Here is a 25,454-nt window from a genome sequence, read left to right on the forward strand (position 1 = left end):
TTGGATAGTATGCGAGGAACAGGAATTGAGTTATCTGCAACATATTGTATGTCCATATTTGCATTCCACATCTTCAAAATTACTGGATTGTAATCATTATTGGAGTTTAATTCTTCTGTTCTTTTTATATTATAAGTATTTTTGGGTGATTTTCGAGTGATAGTATGCCTCACTGCTGACATAAAACTGTTCACTCTTCCTTGCAATGACTTATAGTGCACTGAGTTAGTAGTACCTTTGGCACTTAGAGTGTACGTACCCTGTGATGATGCGTTGTCCGGAAGGGCTGCATGAGGAGCAATGTCTTTTGTCCATTGAATTCTGCCTCAGTAAGGCGACGTGTTGATGTCTTGTGGTGCACTGAGTTAGTAGTAACTTTGGCGCTCAGCATGTACGATATGGTCCCATTTCTGATGCACTTGTTAGATGGCGCTCCCCACTTATGCCTCCTCCTTTAGTTCCGCTCTGAAAGAATGAGCCATGCTGATAGTGAACTCACAGAAAAATAGCCCCTGGTGAAGCCTTGAACCCAATCGAGGATCTGACCCCTCGTTCTCCTGGTCCATCCAAAAGCATGATCATAAAAAACCTTTTTGATTTCTGCTTGTTGCTGCTGAATAATAAGAAAGAAGTCATCAAACAACATTCCTTGAGCCTAAGGACCAAACTTATTGTAGGACAATTCCATTAACTGGGATAGATTTTCAAAATGATATTTCTCCTCCGCTCTACACCCAACAATGTATTAGCCTTACCAAGAAGACAAACAGCATGCTGAATCCATTGTCTTAATTCCCTCACATTGATATCACCACCATTAATATACACTACCTCCTGCAAATAAAAAATCTTAAATGTCCAAATATTCACAAAACCCTGTTCTGCAAGTTTTTTTAGGCTATTATACAAACCTTTTTGTGGATTGCTTCCTCCTCTTTATATAGAAGCAATGATTTTACCATCCAACTCAGGGGTATATGCCATCTTATTAGGCAGTGTATGCCAAGGACGTTCTAACATCAAATGTACCTTCACTTGTTTTGGTATCTGTCTATAAAGCCAAAATTCTACATAATTAGCTTCATGATCTATATGGGACCACTCTGGTGATAAAGCATGTTTTAGCAATAAAGAATCAAATATATTTATTCCCAAAACATCTAATTAAACTTCACCATCTTTGCTCTGCTCTTAATATCAATTAGATCAATCTTCTCCACTCTTTAATCCACAGCCTCCTAAATGTCTGAATCTAAATCAGATTGACAACTCAACTCAACTTCAGCACTCTGAAGAATCATCACAAAGCACTACTTTGTGCTTTTTATTCAATTTCTTGTTTTTTAATTCTCTTTTGTTGGGCTCTGCACTGCCTACCTTGTGTGCACTCAGCACAATCTATCGACACATCTTCAGATTAACTCATAGCCATCTTTTTCTTACCTTAGTATAATCATCTTGAATGTTTCCACTTATGTGATACCTTACCTCCAATCTATTCCTACTCATATCACCTTCAGCTGCTGACCAAAAATATTTATCCTTAGAAAAGAACATACCTTCATAACGTATGGTCATTGTTTCAAACTTTTTCCATTCTGATTCCAATGTCTGCAGAAAATCTCTCCACAGCCTTATTAATGCTGCCTCCAATTCTACTTTGAAAGGCTTTATCAGCAAAATTCTCTGTTTTCAAAAATATTTATAATTTTATAATTATAAAGGTTTCAAACCCAATATAAATGATAAAAAGTCTCAATCTTTGATAAGATGCCTTGGTACTCCACAAATGTATCAATTCGACTCCTCAATCAACAAATGAGCACCAAATGTGTGTCTTAACGTAGGCACTCACAGCGAACCTGAATTGTCAAGAATAATAACAAAACTAGAAAGCAAGTGACGCACTTGCATGCACAACCTCGCTGTACACTGGTGTCTTCTACAATGCAACCTTGTGATGCAACTACTACCACCAGTGCTTCACAAGGTACCTTACGCACCACGTCCTTGACCTATCTGTACAATCTCATGCTCAGATTCGGCTCCTACTCGCTCATCATACAACGGTTGCCACTTTGGCCTAAATTAGTCTGCAACACAAAAAACAGTAAACATTTTAATCTAAAACCCCACATAGGAATAAAGTTTAAACTGGACTCACTACTTATGTCAATACCAAAAATGAAATATGAACAAAATAATCAGTAATTTCAACTTAAGATATATTCTCACTCTCAAAACCTTTCAAATCTTCAACATTCAATAATCATACCATATATATATTAAATAACAGGCAACCACCAAATAACTTTTTACACCACAGTACTAGTTATCTGTTTGTGAGCAGCAGCAAAGAAGGCGGCTGCTTGTTCACAGTTTTAATTTTTTTGAAGAATGTTGTAAAGTTCTAAATTCCTGAAAAGATGCTGATTTGAGTGTTTGCATTAAAGAGGTAATGCATAATGTCATCCTCTGTGGTTTGACAGCAAATCCAACACGTATGCCTTGTACCTGGCCCTTGAACTATCTGACACAGTTTTCCAGAGCCTTCAACAATATTAAATGTGCCTCTATATAGTCTAAATCCAGGGATTTCTATATCATGAGTTTAAGTAGCTTATTGTGAGCAGCAACTGTTTTACCTAAAAGAAAGGTATATTTGGCTTTAATCATCACTTATTATAATCACTAAGTGAAGCTTTGGGGACCATAATATTTTTTCATTATTATGTTATATCATTTATTTTATTTTCACACCAATTACAGTACCTAAGCTTTGAATTATCTTCAGGTTAAAGAATCAGTCTTGGTGGTGTGGCAAGGAGAAAAAACTGTTGTGAAATTAGGCAGATGATTCAAAAGAGAATGCTGTAGGGAGGTATTTGATTCCAGTGCAAATAAGGTTCTTTAAAGTAATTTAAAAGACGTCAGTCATTTGTTGCTAATGGGATCACTTTAATTATTCTTTCCATTTAAAAGGAAGGGTAATGAAAATAGTTGGCAAAATCAGTCAGTCCAAGATTCTGATATTGTTGGAAAATTCCTGTTTGTGCATGATCATCTATTTTTCCTTCGACTGATGCTTCTGTTTTTTTTACTCTATGCACTTGGACTCTGTTTGTGCTCTGAATCCCAGGCATGTCGAAATTGACTAGTCTCCCAATTGGCATAGTTGATTTACTTTTAAGTCCCTAGTATATGGTACTAAGTGCACCTAGGTCCTTTAAGTTAAATGTCACTAGTGGACTGCAGCATCCATTGTGAAACCCAATACAGCGACAGTGCAAACATGAATGCGGGCCTAACACTGCCGTCTGTAGGTGCAGTTTTAAAACTGCAGATTTGACTTGTCAAAATAACCACTTTTGACATGCTTAAATCCTCCTTTTGAATAATAATATGTTATCCCTAAGTAGGCCACAATGCCCTTAAGGCAAGGTGCATGATATCCTGGCAGGTGCTAATTTGAGCAGGAGGGGGTACATTGGCCACATACATACAGGAATACATACTCACAATCACCCAACTACATGCACTCTCACTCACACCTATACATTCACACGTATGCACAAATACCATAAACCCACCATTCATGAGCACATTTAAATGCACACACCCATTCACAACATGCACTAATGCACATACATTATCAAATACAAACAAACAAACACACACACCAAACATTACAAAAAAGAAAAGCTTACCTGGCAGCAGCTGGGATTTTTATTTATTTATTTATTTGTTTTTTGTCCTCATCTCACCATATAGCACCTGCAATAAAGAGCAGTAAGCCATCCTTTGGACCTGAACTCCCCCGGGCCTCTGCATGTGCATTGGCTATAGGCCTACCCGGGCCAACTTCTTTATGAAGCTAGGTGTAATCATAGGACCTGGGGGAACTAGATCAATCTTAGGTCTCTCCCCCAAATTACGAGTGGTGACCAAATGGTGAGTTCCGTGCCATCCAAGTGTCCAAGATCTAATCGGGCCGCACTAAATGAGGCACTCAACCATTTTTCGTAGAGTGGGGGTAATGGATCCTTCCACAGCTTACAAATCTCCCTTCTGGCAATAAGAATTAGATACATAATCAAGCCTTTTTGTGTTACTGACATCGAGTTCATCAGGTCTTTATTGATGCCAAAAATTACCAGAGAAAGGTTCAAATGATCTTAACTTTGAAAATGGTATTAAGTGCACATTCCACTCTCTGCCAGAAGGCCCTCAATTTCCCACATTCAAAAAACATATGTAAATCATCAGCCGGGGAGAATTCACATCTTGGGCATTTTGAAGATGCAAGTGGAGCAAACTTAGCTATTTTCTTGGGAGTATAATATAGTCTGTTAACAAAATAAAAATGGTTCTTTTTTAATGAAGCTGGTTTAACACACTTATATAGTGGAAGGAGCGAAGGTTCATATAACTCTACAGCAGCATTATCCAGAGCTGACAAATTCCATACCGTCTGCTGTGGAGGAGACTCAGCCACATCGATTTCCAGAAGCCTTTTATACCAAAGACCTGCCTCTTTTTTTATAAGATTTGTATTTTGAATTCGGAGCTCTATTTCCCAATTTCCACCTATAAGTTCATTCTCTGCGGTGAACCAGGAAACCAATTGGAGGTATTTAAACTTTGAGAATGAGCTACCTATCCGGGACATTAACACCTCCCATGGATGGACACCCTCTGAGGAGATGAGATCAGTCCAGATCAAAATACCGGCGTCTTTTATAGGCTTCGCAACGCTGTCCTCCAAACAAGCTGGCAAACCGGGGGAGCCCCAAATAGGAGCAAACTCTGAATAATAACAAATCCCCCACATTCCCCTGATTTTAAACCACCCATAAAGGGCTGTTTTTAATACCTTCAAGCGTACCTTTTTAAAAAACCTTGGTGCTCCAAACTTATATAAAAAGCCCTCTCCTCCACCTTCACAAAAACCCCATTTCCTTCAAAATCATCCCCCAATTGGAATCCCCCGGAGAGATAAGTAGCGCCCGGATTGTAATTTTATTGGACCAAATGAAACTGCCTATCTTACCTTGGACTTTACTAATGTCTCTACTGGAAAAACCAAGGGGGATGGTGCTAAATAGATAGGTTAATTTTGGCAAGATTACCATTTTTACCAAGTTAACCCTTCCATATATAGTTAAGGGTAAGTTCTACCATCTTAAAAATATATGATCAATCTCTTTAGACACCTTCTTCAGATTAATCCTTGGAATATCATCTAAATTATTTACTATAGTAATCCCAAGGTATCTGAATTTCTTACTAGTAGGACCAGCCCAGTTATCGATGTTCCAACACATCACCTCCATTTGGATGAGTTGGCAAGATAGCCTGAATATACGCCAAATTCCTCCAGGAGTTTTCCTACTCTAGGGAGTGCCTCGATGGGGTTACTGGTATATACCAACAAATCGTCCGCATAGAGGGCTAACTTGCTACTGTATAAGTTAACACTAAAGGGAGTGATTGAATCATCTAATCTGATGGCTTGGGCCAAAGGCTCTATATAAAGATCGAACAGCAGGGGCGAGATGGGGCAGCCCTGCCTTGTCCCCCTAGTTATTACAAAGCTAGATGTTAACAGGCCATTTAGCAAAATTGTAGCAGAGGCACCCTGATAGCAGTTGGTCAGAGTCTGAATAAAGATTACTCCCAAACCCATCGTTCTCAGAAGCTCCCATAAAAAGATCCAGCAAACGCGGTCAAAGGCCTTAGCTGCGTCAAATGCTGCGACGGCTAGGGGCTCCGCCCTTGCTACTGCTAGATCAATGCTTCCAATTAGCTGCAGAGTCTGCTCCTGGATATATCTGCCAGGGATAAAACCCCTTTGATCCCCATTTATCAAATGTGGAGCTACATTGACCAATCTCCCTGCCAATATACTCATAAAGATCTTATAGTCAGCATTTAGCAGGGAGATTGGCCTATATGAATCAGCTTTAAGGGGGTCTTTCCCTGGTTTTAAAACAAGAACAATCGTGGCTTCCTTCCAGGAGTTCGGGACTCTACCTTCTGGACTGTATATATAATTAAATAGTTCACACAACACTGGAACTAATTCGTTTTGGAGTAATTTGTATTATTCACCCGGGAGGGCATCGGTCCCTTCAGCTTTATTGTTCTTAACCTTGCTGATATATAATTTTATTTCGGACTCTGTTATATGGGCATCGAGAGAGAGTCGGCTGCATTCAGTTAGAACAGGGAGTTTTTTAATCTGCAACCACTTTTGAATATTCTCTGAGTTTGGTATAGACTCCTCTCTATAAAGATCTGAAAACAGGGAAACAAGACATCTCTGCATGTCCCTCCATTTCCCTGAGCAGGCACCACTCTCATCTATTATAAATTCACTGATGTTATTTTTAGCACGGTCTGCCCTGGCCTTCCAGGCTAAAATAGTCCCTGCCTTTTCACCATATTCAAAGTGTTGCATGTTTTTAACCGACCACTGTGCCTTAATTATCACCTCTAGTTTTCCTCTGTAGACTTGCCGTAGGAAGTCAAGGTCTTTATGGATCTGTGTCATTTTTTCAAAGAGTACTGGGGGTTATTTATCCTTTCGTCCTCCAATTTGCTGATGTTGTTTTCCAAATTTTTAAAGACTAATGCCTCTTCTATATTTTTGGAGCAAATCAGACTGTGAAGCTGACCTCGTAGGTTTGGTTTAAAAGCATCCCAGACAAAATCTAAGGAAGTGGAACCTAGATTAAGAGAGAAATAATCCACTGTGGAAGTTTTAGGAGCGGTAATTATATCGATATTGGAAAGCATTACCCTTTTAGGGTCCATCTGGGGCTGGGGGTACACCTTCCCCCTGCATATCAAAGATAAATAGGGGCATGATCTGAGAGAATGGTAGGTAAAATCAAAATATCAAGAACATTCTCCAAGACATACTTATGAGTTAATATATAGTCTATTCTCGAGGAATGACCATATTTCTTGCTGAAAAAAGTAAAACCTATCTTATCTCCCTGCTTTGCCCTCCACACGTCAGCCAATCCCAGCTCATGTATCATATTAATCATTCCACGGCGGATATTAGGGTTTCCAACTAGGCCTGGGCGGTAAATTCCGTTCCGCTCGCAGAATTTGCGGAATTTCGGTAATTTCGCGTTCCGCGGAGAACGCGAAATTGCCCAAAATTCTGCTTTCCGCGACTTCGCGAAATTTTTTCTTGTTCGCGTTCTCAAATTGCGTGTTCGCGAGATATTTCTCCCCGAGCACGCAAACAGCAACTGTGAACAGGAAAAAAGCATCGCGAACAAGCAATTCCGCGTGTTCGCGGAATTTCTGCATGTTCGCGGAGATTTTTGACCGTTTCGCGGAGATTTGCGTAACGCGATTTCGCAAATTCCGCCCACCCCTATTTCCAACATAGTGGCTATTATTAGATCTATCCCGACTAGGATTAAGTAGAACATTGAAGTCACCTCCGATGACTATTGGGGAGGTAGTTTCTGTTAACTTTGCCTGTAGTTTATAAATGAGCGCTGGGTCATCGAGATTTGGACCGTAGAATGATGCTATAGTTAGCTCCCTCCCTTCTATTTCAATCTGTGCAGTAATCCATCTACCACACTGGTCTGAAGAGACTGATTTAATATTCACTCCAGTACCTGATCTAATTAAAATTGCCACCCCCTTAGTATGGCCTACTTGTTCAGAAGAACAAAACGACTCAACCCATCGAAATTTACTAAAAGAGGCCCTACTTTCCGAAAGACTCAAATGTGACTCTTGGAGAAGGAAGACCTGAGCTGCGGTTTGTTCAAGATATTTCAGAAGCAATCTTAACCTCCGTGGGCATCTTAGACCATTTACATTCCACGAAATAAAATTAATACTTCTATTCATTGTGTTAGTCCCTTATCAAAGCTATATTCAGATGTTCCGAACCCTGCTTACTTATTACCAAATTTCTTTGAGAGTGAGGATTTTTTGGGGATTTTCCCCCTTTGCAACCCCACCCTTGCTCCCCTTCCCACCACTTCCCCCCCTTCCACCCGTGCCCCTATCTTGCCCAGACATCCCTACCTTGCGACCCCGGGAAACCCTCCCTACTTTCCTGAGCATAAGCTCTTGAGGGAAGGTCCCTCTGACGCTTCATGTAGACAAGTTACAAGGTGCATGATATCCTGGCAGGTGCTAATTTGAGCAGGAGGGGGTACGTTGGCCACATACATACAGAAATACATACTCACAGTCACCCAACTACATGCACTCTCACTCACACCTATACATTCACACTTATGCACAAATACCATAAACCCACCATTTATGAGCACATTTAAATGCACACACCCATTCACAACATGCACTAATGCACATACATTATCAAATACAAACAAACAAACACACACACCAAACATTACAAAAAAGAAAAGCTTACCGGGCAGCAGCTGGGATTTTTATGTGGCAGGAGGGAAGCCTTCAAGGTTATTGGAGGGTTGAGACTGCTGCCTACTCTCATTAGCTAGTGTTGGGTTAGCCAATAAGAGGAGTCAGCAGTCCCTTACTCATCACAGAGTAGGACGGGGTCAATTTGAGTTGCTGACCCCACCCTACTCTGTGACAAGGTGCCCATGATTATAATTCAGAACTAGGCACTTCAGGGCCTAAAACTAAAGTGGCCAGACCCAAGTCTATCTGTGACATGCCGCCTTGTCATGAGAAGGAGGACCTTGAGGCTCTTTGCATGGCTGAGAAGCTCACGCCACAGGGATAGCCTTTGCTCAGCCTGACAGACACTCTTCATGTCTGCAAAAAGGTGGGGGGTGGGACCCCTAAGTTCCCAAGGACATGCCATACCTGGCATGGTATTTAAAAGTAGGAATAGAAAATATTAATGTTAAACATGTTCTTACAGTGACAAGGCCCAAAAGCTATTTGTACTGTAGCAGGGCTAGCTGTTCCAGAGTGAAGCACTGGGATATAAAATGTAAAAATATTATCTCCACCTAAGAAGCACCTGCAAAGTTCATTCTTGGAGTTTTAAAATATGTATTAGAAATCCAATTCACTGGTAAAGCCAGATTTGCAATAAGTATTTTAGATAGTTTACTTTAAATAAGTCACCTTTTTCCTGCCAAAACCTCTAGAAGCCCATATATGTGAGCGTCTAACTGTCACTTGTGAACTGATAGCCTCCTTGATGAGGTTTGTACTTGTTCCCAGAGCTGAGATAAAGTAATTTGTTGTGGGGAGGTGTTCTGTTCCTTTGACAGGATGACCATCTGGGCTCTGCCATGAGATTAATAAACTTCAAAGCGGCCTACACTGTCACAGGCAGTTGTAGCTAACTGGACCTACCACCTCCTTTGTCCCTCTAGTCAGCCAGGCACCAATCCCAGATGAACTGGTTTTGAGAGACCACAGAAGAGGGGCTACTCAGGGGGTACACAGAAGCTCTCCACAGGGAATGAAAGGATCTGCCATGTTTGGTTTAGGTAGAGAGGGGCACTGTGGGATTGTTTGCTGTATGGCACAAAGGGGCTACTGCAAAAGTGAGTAGGGTTACCCAGGGGAACTTTTTACCTGTTTTCTGGGCAGGGGTTGGGAGTAACCTCAGCCATAGGCTGGTGTCAGGCATACATGTGGCACCACCGGGCACTCTCTTCTAAACACTACTGGATCTATGGAAAACAGAAGGATTTCTGAACCTGCTTTTTAGACCTGTGATGTGACCTGAAAAGCTGAAACTGCTCCCATTTGTACCCAGGACAAAAATGTAGACTCCAAGTCAGTTAGTTGACCTCTTGTTAAGCTTCAGCCCTTTTCCTGAAGAGCCCAGCTGACCAGTTTCAATTAGGCCTGCCCTGCACCCTGCTAGTAGCTTCTGCTGGAGTCTTAATCCCCAAGTGCTGTTCCTGAGGCCCTGGCACCCTTGGTTGTGCCAAAGAGTACTCTTCCTAACATCCTGAAAAACCTATTACTTAAAAACATTTTGGTTATAATCACCTAAGGAGGACTGGGACAAACCTGTTAATTCAATCCAGCGAAGGTGCGTTACCAGTAGGCCAAAGATTCAGGTTGCTCCTGCTTGGATCTTTTCCTCAGCAGCAAAGCTGTCTCAAAATGTAGAAATCTTCTTTGAGACAATATTTCAAATGTATCCTAAATTAGGTGACTAACTCATGTCAAACACCACGAGTGAGACCCATCGGGATACATCAATGTGGTACTCCGACATCTGTGATTTTTCACCGTATTTAACTGTTAATGTTCATCCTCCTATAAATTTATCATAAAACAGCTATGTCTCTGTGAAACTGGCACAAGGGACTCCTCAATCTTCCTTGATATCACGATCAGTCATAACAATATACCTAGTGACTCATATCGGAGCTAGTCCTCTCAGTCTGATTCACAACCACCCCTTTTGGGACTTCAGACAGAGATCTTCCATCCTCTTGAAATATCCACAGTCCTAAAGATGATCTTATTGGCTTAAGGCAACTGAGGCTGGAACGTTGCATGGACACACTGTCTAATTTCCTCTAAATGTTATCGTCAAATGTGTTATTTGTAACTTAGTTCTGCTTGCTGGACATGTTCAAACACTGGACCTAGGATTTGGACAGTCTATACATTGGCATGTGGTCCTTTAACATGTATGTAATTCAAGAAAAACCGTTGTCAATGTTTTTGTGAACCCCTAATGTATATACATTTTTTTCAATATAAAATTATGAATCTAAATACTTGCTTTGGAATTATTTCCTCTCCAACTAAGTATGTTTATCTTATTTATATTTATATTTGAATAACTGTGAATTGAATTGTGGATGTCAAAATATGACAAATTGAATTGTATAAAAATCAGCCAGATTAATTTATGTAAATGTATCGCTTGTGGGCATTCTTACCTATTATATTACTGTTTACCCGAGCCCACAAGGGAATATTGGGTTGCCCTTTTTCTCTATATACTTTTGAGAACGTTGGTGTTTCCTTGTCCTAAACATTTTGGCCTTCTGCAAGTGTTCTGGGTCACCTGACTGTGACTGGCTTCGCTGTTGTGCTATGTGTAGATCTCTCAGACAGTGAGACAAAAGGGGACTAGGTGTTTCCAGAATGGGCCATTCTGCCAGGATGGCTGGAGTGGAGTTGTTCCCTGCTCCACTTATACTTCAAAGGGCTTACCTCCAGCACACACAGAGGAACCTGGCATTAGTCTTTTGTCTCCACAGACAGGGGAAGGGAAGGCCTTTCCAGAACCAGATGAGGGGGTGGTATAGGAATTCCCCCACTTCAAAGGCTGGCACCAGGTGTAAATATTGGACCCTCAGAACACCTCTTCACTACACTCATGGACCTGTGGAAGAATTTAGAAGGACTGCCTTGGACCCCAGAAAACTGCCCCGCTGTTACTAGAGGATTTCACTGCTGCCTGAAGGACTGTCTTGCTGCTTGAAGGAGAACTGGACCATCTCCTTGAAAGGTGACCCTCAGAAGTGAATCCAAGGGCTAGTTTGCTGGTCTCCTGGGAGACCTTCAGGGACATAACAAGCTCATGAGGACTTGAACCCTGTACCTAGCCTCTGCTGGAGTGAGTCCTAACCCCTCAAGGGGTGTGTGCCCCCAGGTCCTGGACCCTTGGAAGTGGTGTTAGAGGTGCTTCTTCTGACTAATCATAAAACTTAGTACTTGCAAAATTCTTCTCCCAAAACTTCCTGGAGAACTAACAGAAGACTGAGACCTACCTGGCAACTCATCCGCATAAGGCGCATTGTCGGTCGGCCTGACTTCGTGATAGCTCCTGCTACATTAATCTCCGCATCAGCAAATTCTGTTCCGCTGGAAGTCTTGACAATGGATTCATGGAGCCATCTTTGGCTACATCCTGCAACTTTGCCCTGCTGGAGGTTTTCAACTTCAAAAATGTGTATAAGTCCAGGGTAAAAATCTTCACCAGGCTCGAAGGCGATTGGCTCCCCATTGATGAAGGATGAGGGGTTCACAGAGACTTCATCCAGGGGCTCCCTGGTGATGATGACTCCTCCTCAGGCAAAGCCTGTTGCCTTTCCTCACTGAACTTTACCTTCTACTGGACTTTTCTTCAAGAAACTTTCCAAGTCTGAAGGTAAGCAGAGACTAGGCCCAATCCATGCCTTCTATCCATTGTATCTTGACTTTGTGCTGGTCTTGTGTGACCAGATACCACTGGTTGGCCTTTTAGGTGCTCGATTTCAATGAAAACTTTAAAAACACATAACTCTGATTCTACTGATTTGATTTAATTAATTTAGGTGTCATTTTTTTATTAATATGTTCTCTATTCTTCGAAATTGGTTTGATGTGTTTCTTCTGTGATCCCCTTATGACTGTTTGTATGCTGCTTAAGTACTTTATACAGTGCCTCTAAGTTAAGCCTGACTGCTTTTGTGCCAGGCTACCAGAGGGATAAACACATGTTAATTTATTGACGTTTGTAGTTCACCCTGACAAAAATTGTGGTTGTTGCTTGAGTATGTTTTTCACTACTCTCAACCAATAACATAACTTTTTACAAGAACGGATAAACTTTAGGAATATTTATTTACTTTGATGTCTTTATTGTACAGGAGTAGTAATACCTTATCTGAAATGATTGCTGATGCTGGTGCAGATAAGAGTCTGGTCCCAATATTACCACCCAAAAAGTATGTAAAAGATCTTAAGATGAGCATTAGTAAGGGGACAGGCTAGCACAAGAATTTAACGGTGCCTTTCAAGTGGCCAGATTTATCAATACATTGTGCCACCACAAAGTGACACAAAGTGCTGGTTAGGTTTTTAATTTCCAATGCAAAACCTTTTTGCATTATAAAGATGCCTTAAAGCAGCACACATAGCCTTTGTGCTTATTCTCATCAAGGAAGCTAAACTCTATTTGTTAAAATTGGCAGACGGGGCTTTCTTCTAAAAAACAACACCTCCTTGTGGCAGGTGCTAACAAGAAGAAATGTTTTCATTTCTCTTAACCTTTCACACATTGCATGTGTGCTCCACTGTACAGCATACATCTAGAGCTAGATATACAAAGAGTTCATGTAATGCAGCACAGCAAGCAAAGTTACTGCACTGTGTTGCGTGAACAGAAGCAAACAGAACTAGGCCATATCTACTTAGAAGTTCCTCTGTTATACTCTCTCACTGTGCTGGCACACTTTTAGCAGGCATGGACCAATGCAGGCAATACTGTGCCATAGAGTAAGGTTGTCTGCATTTTGGGAGGTATTATTTTTGTACAGGAGGGGGTTGCTTCTTGGACAAAACTAAAATCTACAGCATCTGATCCAAAACAATATTAGAGGCTACATGTTGAGAGAGACATTTTTTAAGGAGTTTATGGGAGTGAGACATAGGCCAAGATGTACTGGTACATGGTAAGGTAGAATTTTAGCAAGTTATCTAAAGATGAAAACAGTAAAGTGTGGACCCATTAAGAGTCTGGATGAGAAGTGGCAGTTGAAGCAAGACATAGGAGGTAGTAGGCCTTAATAATGAGTAATAGTAAGCCTATATCTGCATGAGCAATTTCTCATCTAATCTAGTGCTGAAAATGTTCAAACTTTGATACTATTATGCTTCTTCACTTGCTCAGGTGAGCCATAAAGAAACTAATTTTGAGTGATCCAAGAGTATGGAACCGAGTACAAACAGCGTTTGCTCCACTTTAAAATTCCAGAATAGGCACAAACCCTGCATTGACCTGTCATATTTTCCCTTACAAATCCCTCCATGTGCCATCTGTAGAGATTTGTGTGAGAACATGAAGTTGTGAACGAGGAGAATGTGAGGTGTGGACCAGCAGTAAAACGTTCAGAACTTGGAATGTCGCACAAAAACGCACCAGGGTACAACCTAACCATGGTGTAATGTTGTTTTCCCTGTGGTGTTTTGGTGCTGCAAAAAGTGTGGGAGCTCAGTAGTGTTTTTGGCCTTACACATGCTGTCTCAAGTCAATGGAACCATCTACTAGAAGTGGCATATAAAGATTATTGTATGGCCTTTTGCATGGTAATCTGTAGAGAGATGTCAATGCTTTCAGCAATATGGAGTTCATGCAATTATTAAAACAATATTAAAACTCGTCAGTAAATACTCTGGGGATAAATTCAGAGACGCTTTTACATGTATTTTCAGCAGTTCTCTTATAGTATTAATCCACACACTCATAAATATGAATCCAAAAGGTACATTGTAAGTGTAAATGTGTGAGCTGCAATAGATACGTTGTATGTGTAAATGCACGAGTGGCAATGGCCATGGGTAGAAAAATGGGAATATCTACAAACAAGCAAGTGGAGCAAAGGGAAGAAGACAGAGTATAGGAAGGGTGTGCAAATACTAAATCACACACATAAAAGGGCAAGTCAGTTGCAATTTACCTACATATGCTTCAGTAGTACTCCAGCCTATACAAACTCAGATCTACTCCAGCCAAGCCCACACACCCCACATTGCCACTACAAGGTAATCACACTTTTATCAATGAACAAAGGATATACCACTATCAGCAGAAAAACCTAGACCCAAACAAAAAATAAAGGAAAAATGGTCATATAAGATTACAGATTGCAAACACCCAACTAAATTGAATGTAAAAATGTTAGAAAATGTTTACAAAATAAAAGAAATAAAACTACTTAAAAAACAATCAAAGACCTTCAAACATTGTATGCACTTTTACAAATTACACTGCAAATATGTAAACCCAAGATATGCACATACTTGAAAAATAACAAATATGTACATTGTGAATGATTCATAAAAAAATACTCTTCTTTATTCTCCTGACATGCCCCATTTTAATTCATTTATGTCTGTTATGTGCATAATTTTTAAGTCCGCTACTTTTATTATATTGATTTACTTCTTAAGCTGTGTGGGTCTACCAATATGTTTTTGCACTAAAGAAAGCAATTCAGGTAATAGCAAAACTTGATTCAGAAATAACAAAATGAGAAATGATCTTGCCCAGACTAAAATGCTTTCTTTTCCAGTACTGGTGATGAACATGCTCGTGGTAACTGGGGATTCCTGGATCAAGTGGCCGCTCTGCAGTGGGTCCAGGAAAATATTGAACCTTTTGGAGGGGATCCAGGGTCTGTCACCATATTTGGAGAATCTGCTGGTGGAGTCAGCGTTTCTGCATTGGCAAGTTTTTTTTTCTTTAAACTCACTTCTTTGTAGTGTGACCCCACCTCATAAACACAACTTTATCTCTTTACCTGTAAAAATTAAGGACCTCCTACTGAGACTCTTTTTATAAGTGCCAAAGTATTTTAATGCAATAATACCTCCAACAGTATACCTATAATGAGGACATGGAAAACACAATGTCAAGGTATTTCGAAGGGATTAGAAGGTTAAAAACCATGGATGCTATGGATTGGAGAGTGAACTAAAAGCAGAATGTAGTATTACTTCACCAATTTCCACGTGAAAACTCATAACTTTGGAGCAGTTCCTGAGCATAGGTTCCACCAGTCTTATCAGGTGGATACATACCTGCAAATCCATGCAGTGCTACTGCACCCAAGAAATTGATCAATCAATCAATCAACCAATCAGGGAATTGTGAAGCGCAGCTACTCACCCACAAGGGTCTCAAGGTGCTGGGTAGCAGCTCTGTTGAGTGCTGGAGTCATCCGAAGAGCCAGGTGTTGAGGTCCTTCCTGAACTGGTGCAGTGTAGGCACTTGCCGGAGGTGATGGGGAGGTCGTTCCAGGCCTGGCCATGAGGATGGAGAAGGAATTTCCTCCCATTCTGGTCTTGTAGATGTGTGGGATGGTGGCTAGAGAGAGGTTAGCTGATTGAAGGTGTCTCTTGGGTGCGTAGAAGGAGAGGCGGTTGTTTAGGTATACTGGTCCGATGGTGTGGTGCGGTAACAGTGCATCATCTTTAATTCTGATTTGGCCAAAAACTGCAGATTGTGGCTGAATCAGAAATACCAGTGCACTTGTAATTAGGGCCTGAGTTGGGTAGCTATATACAATCTTCTGGGGCATATTTACAAAAATATGTTGGAATGCGGAGCTGCACCAAATTTAGCAGCCCATAACTCTGCTGACATTTTGAAACACAGGCATGTGCTGCATTCACAAGAGATTCCCTTAGTGCTGGCGCAAAAAACGCTGCCTAGTGCAAGCACAGCCACCATGCCGCCATGTTGCAAGGGTGCCTGCGATGCAGGGACGATTGTTCATGTTCAGGAAAGAAAACCTTCCTGCACATAAATAATCAATAATTGAGATCTGCTCTTTCTATGTATGCTGCAGAATGTAGCACAAATGGAAATATCAGAAAAAGAGGAGAAAACAATTTCTCTCCGTATGTCCATTTTAATGCTTGGTATTCTATGGCATTAGTTTTTGACACTGCAGCAGCCTTGTAAATCTGGGGCTGTGTCAAAAAGCAATGGGTGTTGTGGTGGAACGCCAACAGCAACATCCATTGCATGCCTCTGTGCCAGAGGGGAATGTGGCGGCAGGGGCATATTTACAAGTTGGAGTTAAGCCATGCTAAGTGGCTTAGTGCCACCTTGTAAATATGAAAAATGGCGCTTAGCCACCAGAGCGTCAAACAAAGTGATGCTCCCATGGCGATAGGGGTTGTAAATATGCCCCTCTAAGTTGTGGAAATGGTTTTAAATCCAGAGGAGATTGGATCAGAGGATTTTCCTCCAATCATCTCAAAGTAAGGCCTTACATTAGTATTTCTTGAACAATGTCACTGTAATGACTAAGAGAACAGTGCTATGTTTTCTGATGGACAGAAAAATATTAAGGTCTTCATATACAGATGAGTAGTAATAGGGAAACCTCCAATGCTGTCTCCCTGCCCCCAACAACCTCTCAGCTCCTCATCTTAATTTGTGAATGAGGGAACCATCAATTTCCACCTTGTTGAGCATCGGCCGGCTCCATCGTTAGCACAGTCTTGGTGGGCCATATGCTGCCTTACTGCATCCTGCATGGCATCGGAAGGTCAGTGCCATTTAAGTTGAAACTTCCAAAAAGCTCATCCTAAAGACCACCATGCACATTAGGGCAGAAATGTTCAAGTCAGATTGGGAAAAAACTATGTCAGGGACATTGATCTTTTGCTTTTCCAAAAGTCTTGCTTTCTGGGTGTGTTTAGAACAAGCAAAAAAAAAAAAAAGCTAAGCTCACCATCCACCTAAGGCATGGAATCCTGGCCAGTAGTGTTGCGAAAGATTAGCACCCATACATCAGGGATGTCAAAATAGGTTACACAGCTTTTCGACACACAGTAGGTCAAAGCAAATCCACCTCTGATGATCATCTGCGTGCTTTTCTAACCCATTTCAGAAGGGTACCAGAAGGTTTTATGACGTTTATTTTCAAGAGATCATCTCCAGTAGCTCTTCTTTCTCATATGTTTGGAATGAAAAAAAGTCCCGACCTATCATTGGTTGGCAAAGCTGTCAAAGATATCTCCATCTTTTTCCAAGAAGTGCCCTCTGCAAACAGGGTTGGGCTGGTCAAGTCAATGAACGATGTTGTCCTGTCTTCTGATAGACTACAAACAGTGTGGGCCGGTGAGTCTGATGCCCCTTTTGTCTCTGGGAGAGCACTATCTATGTGAGGTGTGCATGCATCATTAGCTCTTCGGAGTTAGAAGAAAGCTAATTAACATTTATCGCAGGTTGGCCCAGCAAAAAGCCACTTTGGCCATACAGGTTTTAAAGCCATTTTGGAGAAAGGCAGAAGCTCAAAACAGTTTCAAAAATCATTTTTGTGATAGTATTTTCATTAGTCATGAGAAGGGAATTATTAGCTGTGAAGATTAGAGCCTAAGGACCTGATTTAGAGATTGACTGATGGAGTAAAGGCCTACAGGTTGGTGGAGAACTTTACCTCAACCATGTCTGCCAAATTGAAAGATGTTCTCCAGCCCTGTACACATCTCCATTAATTAGCAAGAACCTCCACCATGGCGGGTCCTGTCAATTTTGAAAAGTTTCATGGATGGCACCGTTAAACATGATAGCCAGCCGTCAAACAATTCCAAGGGTTGTATGATAGAGGCACGTATGTCTAAATCATGTGTGCCTCTACCACTCAGCCCAAACCAAAAATGTGTCTCAACCACACATTCCTTTACCACGCAAGCCTTTATCGTGCAAGTTTGTGGTAAAGGCATGAATGATAAATGGGTATGCGTGGCTAAGGTGGCCACTACTCTGACCAACCTCCCTTGCCCTAAGCTACAAAACCCCTACCTGCCTCCCCACCCTGGGGCCCAAACCTTCCCACTCGAACCCCACCCACCTCCACACTGTCCCTAAAACTATCCCAACACCTTCCACTGCCCTTAGGCCAAAACCCTAACCCTTAATTAAAATAACTACCCGACCCCCTGAGCCCTAAAAACTACCCTGCCCTCTGCCAACCCCTAAAAACTACCCTGAATACCCATTCCGCTCCCCTTCCCTTCCCTGCGGCAGAAAACCCTGCCCCTTTACATACACTACCCCGACCCCCTCCATCCCCTGCACTCCCTAAAACTACCCCAACCCTTCCAATGCCCTTACTCCCAACACTCTAACCCCTAATTAAAAACGACCCCAACCCCCACCAGCACTAAAACTACCCTGACCTCCCACCAACCTTGAAAACTACTCTGACCCTCCCACCAGCCCTGAAAACTACTGTGACCCCCCCACCAGCCCTTAAAACTACCCTGATCCCCCCAGCCTTGAAAACTATCCTGACCCCCGTCCTGAAAACTAACCCTTCCAATGCCCTTACTCCCAACACCCTAACCCCTAATTAAAAACGACCCCAACCCCCCACCAGCACAAAAACTACCCTGACCTCCCACCAGCCCTGAAAACTTCTCTGACCCTCCCACCAGCCCTGAAAACTACTGTGACCCCCCACCAGCCCTTAAAACAACCCTGACCCCCCCAAGCCTTGAAAACTAACCTGACCCCGTCCGAAAACTAACCCGTCTCCCCAACCCTGAAACTTACCCCCCCCAACCCATACAAACCTGGCCCCGGCCCCAGCCCCAGCCCCACGTGTCTCACTGCGTCCTCTGGCTGTCTTCCTGGCATCTTCCTGCTTCCGCCGAGCAGCAGCCAGCACCTAGACCATGCACTGCCTTAACTGCATATGCGGGGTTAAGGTAAGAGTGGTATAGCTTGCGTAGTCAGAACACATGTGGCTGAGGCCGCGGTGTTTCGACTGTTTCCCATTTCTAGGTTTATTTTTCAAAAACAAACTCACACAACAAACCTTTGCACCTGAGCCCCCGTTTCATAGAGTGAACTCTCTCCTATCACAACAAACAGTGCAGACTTGGCTGGACATTTCTGATTACCCCAGACTCTTTGACATTTTGAGATGTGTCCACTGGAATAGCAGATGTGGCACACTGCACATCATGTTATTAACAGCAAATAATGTTGATGGACTCTTAACTTGCAAAACAAAAGTGATGGGCATTATACATTGTATTTAAAACTGATGGTATTTTGCTCAGCTTAAGAATTAGGATTTGTATTTAGTAAGTCAAATGTCTGCTCTGGCAAAAAACCTATTGTTCAATGTTTGGAGAGCTATTACTCATGGGTACGCTTAGCAGATCCTTAGGCATTGGCATAGTGTATTAGTTCCCCTTCATAACCATTTACAATTCGAAGGACATTTTAGTCAATACATATTTACAAATGTGCTGTCAAATCTATTGTTTCTCCAGTTTTATTTAAAAAAAAAATAAAAATTAAGGGATAAGTACCCCCTACCATTTAGAGAAATCTTGGAAAGCGTCAGTTTCACACACTATGCTTGCTTACATGGTCCATTGTGGGTCTTGGGAAAGGTATCAATATTTGAGGTCGGAACATATTTTGGTTCCAAGTCATGCACTGCCAAGGCATGCATTTATCCACTCCGATGTAAACCTCTATCAAAAAGATACCAAAACTAATCTAATCTTTTACTAAGTTAAAATGTGTCATTGTGATCATACAAATCATTTGACATGCTACTAGTCTAATATTATTCCTTTTAAATATACTCTCCAGATTCTCATTTGTGGTTTTAGCAATACAACTGTGTCCAAACCAATAGCTTGTATATACCCTCAGTTACATTAGAAGACAATCTGTTAAAATCCTGTTTTAATGGTAAGAATTCCAGACTAAATGAGTCAGTATTTACTTTAAGGTAATTGCATGACACACAAATGACTTTCAGACTTTCTTTTGTTGATGCAACCCATCTTTCCTTCATTTGTTTGCCTTTGCCAGCCACCCAAAGCAACTACCTGCTTTTCAACTTCTTTGGGTGAATTTATACTAATTGCTTGTCTGCTTTTATGAGACTGGTGCTACCTGCTCATTCCTCCTCTTTCAAGTACTCCCCAACTGACCTGTAGGTCTTGTCACCCATTATTATCATTCAGGGGTTATCAATGAACAGGAAGTCTGTTAGCTTTAACACAGTGTTGTTGAAGTATGGTCTGGCTTCACTGCTTGCTATCCAAATGGCTATGGGTTGTTCTATGATGGGTGGCTTCACCTCCCTGATGTAGATTGCTGGAATGATGGAGAGTCAGCAATGGATCTGTCGGCCAAAGTCTTGGCAGACGTAGGCTCAGCCTGAGGTTTGGGCCTTCCTCTGCTAGAACCTGGATTCTGAACGGATTTGGGTGCCCTAAATTTCTCATTCCTTAAGCTAGGCTATGAAATCAGATGGATCTATGGTTAGTTAACAGTCCTGATGTCTATAGAGACATTGTGTATGGCTGAATTTATTGTCAATTAAATGTTTCATACAGCAGACCATGAAAAATAGAAGAACAGAATTTAAATCAATATGTAGTTCAGTATGACATAGTGATCTTGTGGAATGAGAAGGTATCATTGACTCATTTAGAACACACATGAAACATTGTCAAATCAAATCGATGTGACCCAATTTATTTACCCTAGAATATAACACAATAGACTAAAGATAGACTTCTGGTTTTATATAAACACACTCTTCACTGTATTAATTCTTAGCTGCTCTCCATCTACAAAACGTTTTGGTTGTTTGTGTGATTGCTGAGCAAATTTTTTCTACAATATCGCATAATGTCAGATTAATTGATGGATTAACTAAAGTAAAGTTGTCATATTTTGTATGGTTTGGTGCATGGTAATTTCAAATGTCATGTCTTACAGTGTACATACACTGTTCAAAGTAACTGAAAGAATTATTGTAGCCACTAAGAAGGATCTCAAAGAATTTAGGATTGTTCACTAACCACAGATTGATATAAACTAATTTTGTAAGTGATTTATCAATGGAACGAGTGTTGCAGTTTTGTTATGCTTGCTAGATTTCACTTGCATTTGGCATAGTTTGAGACAACATAATGGTTGATAATCATTCATTTTTAATTAATTGTTTATAGACAAGGTGATTAAAGGAAAACGTATCGATTAACTGTCAGATGTTTGAAAGTAACACAGTTCTGACTTTGCTATATACAGGCTCTGATGTGAATAGCGACCTGGAAACATAATCAAAGTTTATGATCAAATAAGCATTTTTATTTTCTATGTTTGCCTGTGTATTTTGCAGCTGTTGTCCCCACTGTCCAAGGGTTTATTTCACAAAGCCATTTCTGAGAGTGGAGCGGCTCTAATGCCTGGAGTTTTTTGTACCAATCAAGAAATGATAGCGGCCACAAAAAGGGTAAGTTATGGTATATATGTCCTGCTGACATATTTATATAATGTGCTTCATATGGAGTCCCCTGGAATCTTCAAATGCGTCAAAGATAATGAGTATGCCTTGTTTTTTTATGTAAAGCTTTATTGAAAGAAAGAGAATTAAAAAAGGAAGCCAAGCAAATGATCATAAAATGAGTAAAAGGCTGTTTACAATTTTACATTTTAGAGGGAGGGAAGAGATAAGGAGTATAATATCATTCAGGAACTGAAGATCGAGTAATATTGCATACTAATAACAAACAAAGAAGGAATAAACATATCAAAAGGCAGTTTAATAATAAAAGAATATAATCTAGAGTAAAAAGGTAGAGAAACAACAATTTACGGAGGTTTAACATTTTCAGAACTTTTAGAAGAAACATCTTTTTTTGCAACCTTGTTCAAATAGGTAATTAATGGTAACCAATATAATTCTCTGCTAACAGTTGGATTATAGGAGGAGGCAAAAGCAATATACAGTAGATTATAGTAACATACATTATTCCACCATGACTTGACTGAGAATTTAGCTGAACATTGCCAGTTAGAAGTAATTTGTTCAAAAGCTAAAGCTAACAGAAGATCAAACAGGCCTCTCTCATGTGTGGCTAAGTGTACGGAATCTGATAAACTACCTACAAAAATTATATTATTAGCCAGGGGTTTGTGTATGTTAAAGATTTTGGATATGAGAGACTATACATTGAGCCAAAAGGAGGCAACATTGGGACAGGAAAATAAAAGGTGTAACAAATCAGCCGAAGGGGATTTTCAGGACGAGCAAGAATCGTCTTTATTGTGTGAAAACTTGGCTATTGATAGGGGAGTGAAATACAATCTATGATATCAAAATAACATAGATTGAGAAGTAAAAGCAGATCTAGAAATTGTTAATGATCTTGCCCAAATTTTATTCCAGAATTCAATGTTCCATAAACAACCCAAATCTGCTTCCCAAGCAAGCTCTAGTTTTTTTTAGAGCGAACAGGCTCTGGAATGGAAAGGCATTTATATATCAAGGAGGCCTTTGGAAATAGTTTCAAAAATCTTAACAGAGGATCAGCTGTAGGTGGGGGATCATCAGAGGGGAGAGAGTAAAAGACATCTAGAATTATTTCCATAAGAGTTGAGACTTTTTGCCAGAAAGAATGTGGACAATTAAAAGTGATTTGAAACTGAGGGAAAGAACAAGGGATCATACTATCAAACATATCACAGACCCAAATGACACCTCGAAGTCTCCAAGACTGTCAATATGAAGGTCTATTTTTAATAGTAATAAGACGATTATACCAAAGTGTAGATTGGAGGAAGGATTCTCTAGTTGAAATGAGTGGTTGACAATGAGGCCTTAATAAGGAACACGTGTGACGAAATAGTGGAAGAGACATGATATTTGACTTCGTAGTAAAGGAGAGAATCTCCTTAATAGAAAAAGGAGCAAGAAGAGATTGTTGTATTTTAACCCATAAAGGTGTGTAAGGTGTAATGTCTGTGAGAAGCCATCTGGATGCTTGCTTCAGGGAAAAAGCCTTGTGATAAAGCCTAAAGTCAGGAACATTTACTCCCCCATTGGCTTTGGGGCTTTTGAGAAGCTTCAAAGAAATCCTAGGTTTTTTACCATGCCGTAGGAATTTATAGAGGAGGGAATCAAATCTTTTAAAATAAATAAAAGGAATATGGATAAGTATCATAGGATGAATATATAGTAAAATAGGAGTGATCATCATCTTTATAGAATCAAGACCCCACCCAAGAAAGAAAAAGAGGATTCCAAGAGAAAAAAAGTTTAGCAATACGGTCAAGGGCTTCTTCATGATGAGTTTAACCGAGTTTAGAATGAAATTATTGAACCAAATGCCAAGTATTTAATTTTAAAGTTATTCCAACGAATGCCAGTCAAATCAAAATGGTGTTTAAGACAGAATTTGGTAATGGGCAAAATTTCAGTTTTATCTGGATTTATTTTATAGCCAGAAGTCAAAGACAAATCTGAAAATTCTTGTAATAGAGAGGGAATAGAAGTCTCAGGATTAGAAATGAAAAGCAAAATATCATCTGCATAGGCAGACAATTTTAAATGTGACCCTCCATAAATAAAACCAGAGATAGAAGAATTCTGACAAATACGAGATAGAAAAGGTTCAAGAGATAAAACAAATAGGAGAGGGGAAAGAGGACAACCCTGACGAATCCCCCGTTGTAATGGAAAAAATTGAGAAATAAGACCATAAACTAAAACAGAGGCAGTAGGGGATGAATAAAGCAGAGAAATAAGAGAAATACATTTGGGGCCAAAACCATGCCAGTTTAGGGTTTTGAATAAGAAGGACCAATCGACTCTGTTGAGAGCCTTCTCGGCATCAACAGATACTGCAGCCAGGGAATAAGAAAGAGTGGAGGCTTTATTCAGGACATTGAAAATATTCGGGAATTATCAGAAGTTAATCTGCCTTTAACGAAGCCGCATTGTTCTGGGACAATTAAGATAGGCAAAAGGGGTTCAAGACGTAAAGAAAGTAATTTCGCAAAAATGTTATACTCTATGTTCACAAGGGATATAGGGCGATAATTGTTACAAAACTTTGGGTCACGACCTAATTATGAATCAAGCAAATTGTAGCTACTAAAATAGTACCATCTGCCTTGCCAGTATTACAGAAATAGTGAAAAAGATATATTAGTTTAGGAAGTAAAACATTGAGAAGTGTTGATAAAACTGTACCGTAAATCCATCTGGCCCAGGAGTTATCTGTTTTGTAAGTGAATTTAGAGATTTAGAAATTTCTATATCGGAAATATCTGACTCAAGAGCATTAAAATCAAGATCTCCACAGATAGGAGGAGGAACCTGGGCAAGCTACGCATCAATCAAAGAGGCAGAAGCAAGGGATTCCGGTGTATACAAGGATTTATAAAAAGTCACAAATTCATCTGAAATATCCTGTTCTTTAAAATGATGTTTACCCTCTGGAGTTCGAATGGAATCTATTAACATACGTTTTTTACGAGCTTTGGGGTAATTGGCCAAAAGCTTGCTGGCTTTATTCCATCCACCATAATAACGGGCACTGCTGCGCAGGAGAATAGATGAAGCATTATCAGTGGTTAATTTGTTGAAATCCAATTTTGCACGAAGCAGCTCTTGTAAATTAGAACCAGAGGAGGAAGAATAAAATTGATGCGCCAATCGTTTAATATCAGTTAGGAATTATGCTGAGCCCAACATTTCTTCCTTTTCTTGGAAACAAAATAAATAAGAAAACCGCGAGCAGCAGCCTTAAATATATCCCATATCAATGAAGAGGAGGAATTTGGATCACCGTTCAAGAGAAAAAATTCTTCAGCAAAAGAGGTAAAGGAAGAAGAAAAGTTAGGGTCTCGTAAGAGAAAATTGTTGATCCTCCACCTAGAGGACTTGGGTTGCAATCCGAAATTACAATAGGTTCAATTGTAGAGGAAATGAGATTCTGGGATAGATCTTTATAGAGAAAGATGTAATCTAATCGTGTAAGAGAGCCATGAGGAGGAGAAAAAAAGGAATACTCTGTTACATCTGGGTTACATTAACGCCAGGCATCTATGAGGTGGGTCTGAGAGATTGTGTTGTGAAATTGCTTATGAGCTTTATGAGGGATATATCAAATGTGGGATTTGCAGTCTATAAATGGATCCACAATCTGTTTGCAATCACCTCCTAAGACAA

General features: G+C 40.5%; 1 protein-coding gene across 1 annotated transcript in view; it reads left to right on the forward strand.

The window, feature by feature from the left end:
* LOC146776046 (fatty acyl-CoA hydrolase precursor, medium chain-like) overlaps positions 1–25,454 on the forward strand; it is a 248,056-nt gene that overhangs the window by 81,432 nt on the left and 141,170 nt on the right. The window contains exons 6-7 of the mRNA XM_085636898.1: positions 15,018–15,171; positions 21,618–21,731. Coding sequence (XP_085493024.1) covers positions 15,018–15,171; positions 21,618–21,731 — 268 coding nt within the window. The remainder of the gene's footprint in view (positions 1–15,017; positions 15,172–21,617; positions 21,732–25,454) is intronic.

This window comes from Triturus cristatus, chromosome 12 (assembly GCF_964204655.1).
Source record: "Triturus cristatus chromosome 12, aTriCri1.1, whole genome shotgun sequence".
Taxonomy (NCBI): Eukaryota; Metazoa; Chordata; class Amphibia; order Caudata; family Salamandridae; genus Triturus; species Triturus cristatus.